The sequence below is a fragment of the Penaeus vannamei genome, chromosome 37 (genome assembly GCF_042767895.1).
Source record: "Penaeus vannamei isolate JL-2024 chromosome 37, ASM4276789v1, whole genome shotgun sequence".
In the NCBI taxonomy this organism is placed as follows: Eukaryota; Metazoa; Arthropoda; class Malacostraca; order Decapoda; family Penaeidae; genus Penaeus; species Penaeus vannamei.
Window position 1 is genome coordinate 4,456,371 of NC_091585.1, and position 10,000 is coordinate 4,466,370.

Genomic DNA, 10,000 nt, shown 5'->3' on the forward strand with positions numbered 1-10,000 from the left:
ACTTACCTCGACACACTTACCTGCTGTTAAAGATCCTGGAGTACAAATTGTAAATAAACATTAAATAAATAATAAAAAAATAAACATTAAAACATGTCTTACCTTTGATGGTGCCATTTGGAGGACTGGTGACAGCGGATAATTCCCTGGTCTTCCTCTTCTTTGCAGATTTTGGATAGTCGTGCAATATGTCATCACTTATAGATTCCCTCACTTTTTTAGTTTGTATGATCTCGTCACTTTCTAGGTCCTGTCTTTTAGCAAAGTCTTCAGAGGGCAATTTTCTCCTTTTGGCCTGTGGGCACAGACCCAGTTTCCTCAGTTTCTTGAGCAGTCTCCGCCTCCTGTTTTTCTGATAGCGGTTCAGTTCCTTGCGCACCGACCTTGCTGACTCTATGCTGATGCCCAAGTTCTCAATGTCCCTGAATTTCCTAAGGTCCCTCCCACACAGACGATTCAGCTTTATCACTGGTACACCTAAATACACTGTCTCCCCACATACTTCATGAGCCACTTGCACTCGTTTTCTCTTTACACCTCGTATAGATTCCTTATTTAACTGTTCTGTTTCCTTATCTGAAGCACCTATGTAAGGCCATTTTTTACTCTGAGGGGTTCTTTTTATGAAGCTCTGTTTCGATCTAGGGCCCCTCACTATAGCTGGCTCCACTGCCTTCGGTATCCCATTGTAGAGTATGTTGTCAGGTACAGGAGTTCCAAGTGCTACAGGATTAATTTCCTTCTTCTCTGGTTCGAGCTCTACAGCTGCCCTATCTAACTTGGAACTATGAACGACATGGCACTGAGTTTCAGATCCGTCTACCAGACTTCCATTCCGTCCTTGTGCTTCCTTCGTGCACAACTGCTGTGAAACTTTCTTCAGAAGTGAAGTGGTGTTTATTTGAGGAAAAGGAAGTGTATCCTCAGGTTTGATCCCAGATATCGTTGAAGATTGTGGACAAACTTGGGGTGCCTTCTCTAGCTGAGGCTGTGACTGATCACAAGCATGAAGTTGGTCTTTAGATGGTTTGGACGGGGGTTGGGTCTGAGAGTGAGAAGGAGCTGAGGGCAGGGTCTGTAACTGCAGCTGAAGTTGGGCACTGCTTGGTATTCGGGGGATCAGTTTGGGTTCTACCTGGGGTTGCGACTGGGGCTGAATCCGGGACTCAGGATATTTCTGGGGATCAAATTTGATTATGATTTTTGGATGGGTCTGAGGTATAGACTGTCCCTGAGCATGGGATTGTATTGCAGGTTGTGATTGCAGTTGCATCTGAGTCTGGACCACGGGCTGAGATTTTGCAGGCAATAGTTCTTTTTGAGGTTGTATCTTCGTCTGATTCTGAGATAGGAGATTGGTCTGGTACTGAGATTCAAGTGGAAAATGATGGGACATGGCCTGGGTCATAGGCATGGTGGGGCTAGTTGGGGTCACTTGTCGGCAGTGCGCAACCATCACAGTCGTCTGATGCTTCTGACCAACTAGTGAGGATGGATTCTGAGTCTGAGGAACTCCATAGAACCCTCTGATATTCTCGGGTAATAACATGGAAGTCAAATTTCTCTGTACAACTGGACAGGCTGCCTTAATTCTCTGGGTAACTAGGGGTGTTGGATCCCCTTGAACAATCACAGATGGTGCTTGGTCCCTAAGGGACACCACAGAAGGTACTTGATCCCCTTGGATAATCACAGAAGCTGGCTGGCTACTTTTTAGTATCACAGATCCTGATTCCTCCGTTGTAACCACAGATGATACCGGGTCCCTCTGAATAATGAGAGACATTGCTTCATCCCTCGGAATGAGCAAAGGGGATTTCACCTCTTTGGCAGCAGCAGGAATTGGTTTAGGAGCCTGAATGATCTGAGATTGAGCTGAGGGCGCAGAAAGTATCGCAGGTCTGTGGTGGTTTGTTTGTAGGATGGCTGACATGAGTCTTGGTGCACATGTAACTACCCTGTTAGTATCACCCAGCCCACTTGCCCCTACTGACGAGGTCTGGCTCTTGGGGACAGGTGCCTTTTGAAGGAGGCCGTGTGCCAATGCCGGGGCCATCAGCTGCGGTGGAATCACAATGGTGGACGTGGGCTGTCGTGGAACCTTCACAAATGCTCTCAGTTCCGGCATGGGTGGAGGACCTACCGACACCTGCCCGTTCCTGATAACAGGGTCGAGCATTTCTGCTGGTCTCTGGTGTTCCTTTGGCGTCTTCTCTAAGCTAGCCTTCTCATCCATTGCGCTTTCTTCGTTTCTGGCGACTCGGAGGATCGTCTCACCCATGGTGTGCCACGGAATCCCCTTCACGGCAAGGGGGCCACCAAATGCCCTAACATGGGGACTTTATGCGATGGCACTGCCGCCATAGCTCCTGAGATGCCCTTGCACAGTGCCTCTCTCATGTAGCTCCCTTCAATTTTATCAATGTGATGCGCGGGGGGACAAGGAACTGACGTCACTGGAAAGCCACAATCTGCAATGCAAATGAAAATCTTTAACCAGTGACGAAAAAGCAACCAAGAAATAATACATACACTAAAACACGAAAATCAAGCAAAAGTTTTAATGGTCGGTATTTTTATCATAGCAGAAACATACAAGACTAGAAATCACCATCTGAAATATACAAGACTAGAATACCAGTGCCTCAACCAGAATTTCAGCTCAAAAAGGTAGGTGGCAGACATGGGGGTGGTGATTACAACAACGATAATAGCGATGATTAATGAATTATTATAATGGTGACAACGGTAATGATGATGGTGGTAATAAAAAAAACAATAACAATTAAGATTACCATAAAAAGTTCCCTAAATATCTAAAATAGTAAATCACCTTCCTCCCAACCTTAAAAGGCCGATGGGTGACGAGTTAAAGAGCACCGAAACCGGTAACCAGAATTTCCCAATGGTGAGCGCCGCTCAGATGGCCAGGAATAAACACCGAATGTCATCGACGAAACCGAAAGTGCACTTCTGTTTGGTCAAAGAATCTCTTCGTTTATCCTTTTGTTATTATCGTTATCATTATTATTATCACACTGATCTAAAAAAAAAAAAAAAGAAAAAAAAAAAAAACTGATCTAAAAAAAAAAAAAAAGAAAGAAAGAAAGAAAGAAAGAAAGAAAGAAAAAAGACCCACTGTTTTATGGTTAACAAAAATGCATCCACTTTCATTTAACCGGCGCCATATTGGACGCTCGCCATGCACACGTGCTCTCATGGCCAAGCTGGGAACTCGATGCCTTTAGGTGCAGCAAGAGAAGGAAATACGGTAAAGAATCGGAAATCGTTCGAAGCGACAGTGAAGAAAGTGATGGAGATGGAGCGGCGATAAAACCAAAATTTCCAAGGACTTTTCAAGAGCAGATTCTCCATCACCTGTTTTACCGCAGTGGGATACGGCCTTTTATGACTGCTACTACTCTATTCATCCTTGCAACTTTTATGACTGCTACTACTCTATTCATCCTTGCAACTTTTATGACTGCTACTACTCTATTCATCCTATATCTATATCTATACTCGATCTATCTATCTATCTATCTATATATACTCTATTCATCCTATATCTATATCTATTCTATTCATCCATCTATTCATCTACTACTCTATTCATCCTTGCAACTTTTTTGCCGCTGTCATGATAAGAAGAGGCGTTGCTCTGAGGCAGCAAAAACATCTTCCATACCCAAATATTACTAAAGATAAAGACTTTACCAGGCGATGAATTAGGTTGCTCTACCGTGTAATCAACTAGGTAGGCCCCCTCGATGAATGGAGGAGGTATAATAGTATATTGGAACTCAAAATAATTTTCTCCTTTGCAAATCATTTGTTTCCTGAAATGCCTTTATTGGTTTCCAGACGATTGTTATTTCTATGATAGCTGTCCGATGATCATGTTAGGAGATTAACTTATTATTTCCCAAATAGATTCCCGTCAAATCCTTAGCATGAAAAGCAATGGCTTGTTGAAGTATATGCTACTGAGCAAAAACAATTTTAAAAAAGATTGCTTTTGGAACTAAACAGCCAAAGAATTATAAGTGTTTTAAGTTCCTTTACCCTTGACATTCTTGAACTGAAAGGCTTAAACTGTCTTTCATTTATTGTTGAGTGTCAGTAAAATACATAGTTAATGACATATTAAACATGTCTCTGGGTTGAAAATCAAATGGCTGCACTTGAGACATTCCAAGACATTGAATTTAACCGGAAAACGCGACACCGGAGATAGAAAATTAAGAATACTCTATCCTTTCATAAATGTTCAAGCCGATACAACAGGAACATTTTCCCACCCCATCAATCGTCGAGCTCATGCCATCTATCCACACGAAGTGATACATGACCACAAATTGGCTTTTTACTCGAACCCAATCAATGCAGAGATTCTCTCGTCTCTGAAAGCTAAGTCTATTTAGTTTTACTTCACTTCTCTCCCAGACAGAGGCAAGGCGCTGTTTATTATCTAGATAGTTTCAAAAATAAACGGTCCTTTGCAATTCACATTCACAGCTGTTTGCTCTCGGTGCACCCAATATGGCCGCCAAGATTTAAACTTGGCTCCGCTTTCTAAACAAAAAGTAAAAAAAACAGTCGACCCATGTCTTTTCTTCTTTCTTTTTTCCTTCTTTTATCTGTGTATACTCATTCTTATGATCAGCATAATCATCATTACTATCACCATTATTATGATCATTATTATTATTAATCCTATTATTTATATTGTCACAATCTTTTTTTTAAGCCTGGCCATTATTATTACCACTATCAACATCCCCGTTGCTAGCGTTACAGTAGTGGTCGTATCCCGATCATTATCATTCAATCACCATTACCATTACACATCAATGCATGTAGCAATATCAACACAATCGTTGCTATGTCACAAATCTCATTATCATCCCAATATTCAATAAATTTAAATCAGCCCAACGTTACCACAGCGACTTAAAACGTCTACCTTTTGACAAACACCTGTACTTCACAACCGACAACTTGAGCGCACGGTTCCTCTCACTTACATAGAGCGCAATGCAGTGAATAAAACATGTGCTGTAACAATACATATAATGATGGTGAGATGACGAGGATAATAATCATAAAAGAACAATAATAATACTATCAATCATAACAATGATGTTAACAATAGCAATCATATTATATATATTATATATAATATACAACTTTTAACATAACATATACAAAATGATATATAATTCATAATGTAATATATGTGATATATAATATATATGATATATATTCTATATGATGTATAATATGATATATGATAAACATAATATAATAAATATTATATATAACATATATGACATAACGTTTATGCAAGTGCATATATATAATTTTATATAAAAAATAACAATACTAATATTATTAATATAAATCATAACAACGATGATAATACGAATAATGGTGATGATGATGATGAGGAGGAGGAGGAGCAGGAGGAGGAGGATAATAACAATAATCACCATGAGAATCACAAGAAGAACTCCACTGTTTCCGTTTCCATGGCAACCAGTCAGAATTACCTCCAACCCACCAAACTCAAATAACCATCAACATATTATCAAACTTTTATGTTTCTTATTATCAAGACTCCCTTGCGTGACATTGTGAAAAATTGATGATAAAAAAAACTCGGAGAACAAAATTCAGAGTATAAATAATATGTTTGTTAATAATTCGTACCCATAATGGAAATAATTAATATATGTTTATTGTTAATAATTCGTATCCATAATGAATACAATTAATACAAAGAGTGTAATTAATAATGTTGTTAATAATTCGTACCCATAATAATTACAGCTTGTTGTAGGCTGACGTGTACCTATGTGAGCTGTAAGACGGTACATGAAGAGTAATTCATCATGTCAGTTACATTAAGATGCGTGAGTAATTAGTCATGTCAATTAAGGATCAGCTGAGTCACCTCGGTCTCAAGTTTTTCCTATTTTTCTTATCAAATTTTCCTCTATTACTCTAATCGTTTAATAATTATCATCAAACGATTTATCACAACCTTCATTATTTTTTTGCGTGGATATTAATTTCGCAGAAGCTTTAAAATGTCTAAAAAAAAGAATAAAAATAAAAACAAATAACAAATCCTTACAAAAGAGGTCATAACAGCCATCTTCGGGACATAATTCGAATCGTGATTAGTTAAAACATAAGGTTGTAGGAACTGACCAAGGCACGACCGTCGATGATCCTACAACCTGTGTTCGAATCCAAATTATAATAATGATAATCCATAAGAAAGTGTTCCAGGGTATACCTGTCCAAATGATGGACTAAATTAAACGATATGGTACGTATAAATAAATAAAACAGCAAATTAAAAGAACTGAATGCAATACATGAAAGACAAAAATAAAAACATTACAGAACTGAAAAAAGAAAAGTACGATATTGACAGAAACAAAAAAGCCACACGTTTCCTTATTTTTTCGTTTAACTTCAAAGAAATTTCCCCACAGAAACAAGCTAAACCGTCATCAAATTCTTTTCACACAATTTCATATATTACATAAAGGTTCGCTCGACCTTCAAAGGCACATCCTCAGCTAATTCGTTTCACATCATCTGCACAATTACATAATGCTTTCCCACAGAGTCGCAATCCCACGAACTTAAAAGAATAAAAAAAAAAGAAAAAAAGAAAAACAAAACACAGAGCTTAAAACAGCAAGGACCGTGGCATCAAGTACAAAACCGTTTAATATCAGCAGCTGCAATGTGTAGCAAGACAAACAACATCCAGCAAGACCGGAAGGTGGCGCTGCACACATCTGCCCCGGCCGAGACAAAGGTCGTGCCTTCCCGTCGAAGTCCTCCCGAGTCTACACCATCAGAGGAAGCAGCTGATCGCGCTTTCCACTCCTGGGCCTAGTTGACTAAAGCTCAGTGCCTTCCTGGCCCCCTAACCCCCCCCCCCCTCGAGGAAGCCCTGCGAACTCACCCCCTTCGCCGCAGCCGGATGACTCCGACACCCCAGCGGGCGGAGAGCAAGCACCTGCCCCGGAGAGGAACCGCCGAAGGAAAGGGGGGCGTTCTCGGCACCTCAGAGGGAGTCCACGCGTCCACTCGCCTTGAAGAGAGTGAAGCCGAGAGCCAAGACCCCTTTCCTTCCCGCTCTAAGTCCATCTAAGTCAGGTGAATTACCAGGTGGACAGCCAGGTCAATTACCACCGCCGAGACCAGAGGGTTTCAAACTGGGCGGGTATTCATGGTGAGAGAGGGCGCATGAACCACGATGGGTCGACGGAAGATTAAAAGTGGCTGGACGAATAATTGCGAGCTCGCTTTCCCGAATAATCACGGGTGAAGTAGATTAGCTGCAATATATATTCAGTTGGAGCTTAAACATGTTATACGTCTTACACATAGTGAGAAATCGAAGTTTCGGTACAATGAACAGCTCATTAACCATCACACAATCACCAATACACAAAGCAGTGCCACCTTATTCTACATGCCATACCCTAACACTTTTCATATGGCCACAGGACACTACCTTCGAGCGCCTACACACACCCACAAAGCTCACGTTCCCAAGGTCAAAACTTATACAGACCTTGCTTACGTTCTTCAGCAGCAAACCAGGTAACACAGACCTTACTCCCATCGGACCCCTGCCACGGACGGTAAAGCTTCCAGATATTCAATTAGGGAGCAGATCTCAGACCCCAAGACCTCCTCTCTGCTAAGACTCAGGAGTTCACGGCCCTCACGTTCCTGCCTGGCCACTGTATCGACAAAATAATCATCCGCCCTTCACTTCACTTTTTTTTTTTTTTTTTTTTTTTTCAATTCGTGACTTCGGCTTTTTTGTACTTAAAAAAACAAAATCAAATATCACAGACTGTTCTCTGGCTTCCTAAGAGAAACATGCAACTTCAGGAGAGTGGAGATGGAAAAATTAATGATATATGAATAAATTAATATACGTAATGAACATACTTCATTCATAAAGTAACCATTTTTAGAAGCATTAAATGTTTCCGAGCATTAGGAGCACAGGTGAAATATTAAATAAAATACAACAGCAATTTATTACACTTGTATACAAATAAAAAATTAACGTCATACCATTATCAGAAATACATGAAAATATAATGTTAAAATATGAAGAAAAAAAAACTGATGACGAATAGTAAAAAAACAACAACAACAAAAAATGTTAATCAAAAGTTACGACCAGAACGAAGACACACAGAAAAAACTCTTTCCGTATCACATGATAAATCTAATCAGCAAATTAATTCAATCTGATAAGTGGTTTTGATAACATCCGGCCCCGCAAAAAAAACAAAAAATAAATAAATAAATAAAAATAAAAATGTTCCCAGCTCCTCTTGCAAAAGCAACTTTATACACTTATTTTTTCTTATTCTCTCCCATACATGTATTTATCCATTCATTCACTCTCCCCATCATCTTTACACACTCCCATTGACTTATCTACTCAATTCCTCCCTTTTTCAATCCCTCTCAAATCCATTTTCTCTCTTCCTACTAAAATAATCATTCTCTCCCTCCCCATCTCTCTATCCACGCTTTCCTTCTCCTTCTCTTCATTTCCTCCCTTCTCTCATTTATTTATCTATCCTCCTCCTTCTTTTCGTTCCCTTCCTTCTCTCATTTATTCATCTATCCTTCTCCTTCTCTTCATTTCCTTCCTTCTCTCATTTATTTATCTATCCTTCTCCTTCTCTTCACTTCCTTCCTTCTCTCATTTATTTATCTTTCCTTCTCCTTCTCCTTCTTTCTCTCACTTATTTATCTATCCTTCTCCTTCTCTTCATTTCCTTCCTCCTCATTTCTTTATCCATCCTTCTCCTTCTCTTCACTTCCTTCCTTCTCTCATTCATTTATCCATCCTTCTCCTTCTCTTCATTCCCTTCCTTCTCTCACTTATTTATCCATCCTTCTCCTTCTCTTCATTCCCTTCCTTCTCTCATTTATTTATCTGTCCTCCTCCTTCTCTCATTTATTTATCCATCCTTCTCCTTCTCTTCATTCCCTTCCTTCTCTCATTTATTTATCGTTCTCCTTCCACTTGCCTAACTGACACGAACCCACAGCCACCACCGACTTCAGCGCCGACTGCCGGATCATCTGCAATTTCGGAGTGCAATTCCTGACTCAGACGGCTAAGGCACCACTCAAACCTTGCTCTGATACGTTCTCTCTCTCTCGCTCTCGCTCTCGCTCTCTCTCGCTCTCGCTCTCGCTCTCGCTCTCGCTCTCGCGCTCGCTCTCGCTCTCGCTCTCTCGCTCGCTCTCGCTCTCGCTCTCTCGCTCTCGCTCTCGCTCTCGCTCGCTCTCGCTCTCGCTCGCTCTCGCTCTCTCGCTCTCTTGCTCGCTCTCGCTCTCGCTCTCGCTCTCTCGCTCGCTCTCGCTCTCTCGCTCGCTCTCGCTCTCGCTCTCTCGCTCTCGCGCTCGCTCTCGCTCTCGCTCTCTCGCTCTCGCGCTCTCTCGCTCTCGCTCTCTTGCTCGCTCTCGCTCTCTCGCTCTCGCTCTCTCGCTCTCGCTCTCGCGCTCTCTCGCTCTCGCTCTCTCGCTCTCTCGCTCTCTTGCTCGCTCTCGCTCTCTCGCTCTCGCTCTCTCGCTCTCGCTCTCTCGCTCTCGCTCTCTCGCTCTCGCTCTCTCGCTCTCTTGCTCGCTCTCGCTCTCTCGCTCTCGCTCTCTCGCTCTCTCGCGCTCTCTGTCCCTCTCTCTCTGTCCCTCTCTCTCTGGCCCTCTCCCTCTCCCTCTCTCTCTGGCCCTCTCTCTCTCCCTCCCAACCTCCCTCCGTCCTTCCCTCTCTCTCTCCCTCCCTTCCTCCCTTCCTGCCTCTCTCTCTCCCTCTCCCTCTTCCTCTCTCTTCCTCTCTCTCCTTCTCTCCCCCTCCCTCTCTCTATCTCTATCTCTCGCCCTGTATCTCTGTCGCTCGTAAATTCTATCATGTCTGGCGCTCGTATATTCCGCT

General features: G+C 41.8%; 1 protein-coding gene across 1 annotated transcript in view; it reads right to left on the bottom strand.

Annotated features, from left to right (window-relative positions):
• Positions 1–10,000, bottom strand: part of LOC113803344 (uncharacterized) — a 301,578-nt gene that overhangs the window by 180,936 nt on the left and 110,642 nt on the right. The window contains exon 4 of the mRNA XM_070115615.1: positions 103–2,471. Within this exon, the coding sequence (XP_069971716.1) occupies positions 103–2,281 (2,179 nt within the window). The 5' untranslated portion in view covers positions 2,282–2,471. The remainder of the gene's footprint in view (positions 1–102; positions 2,472–10,000) is intronic.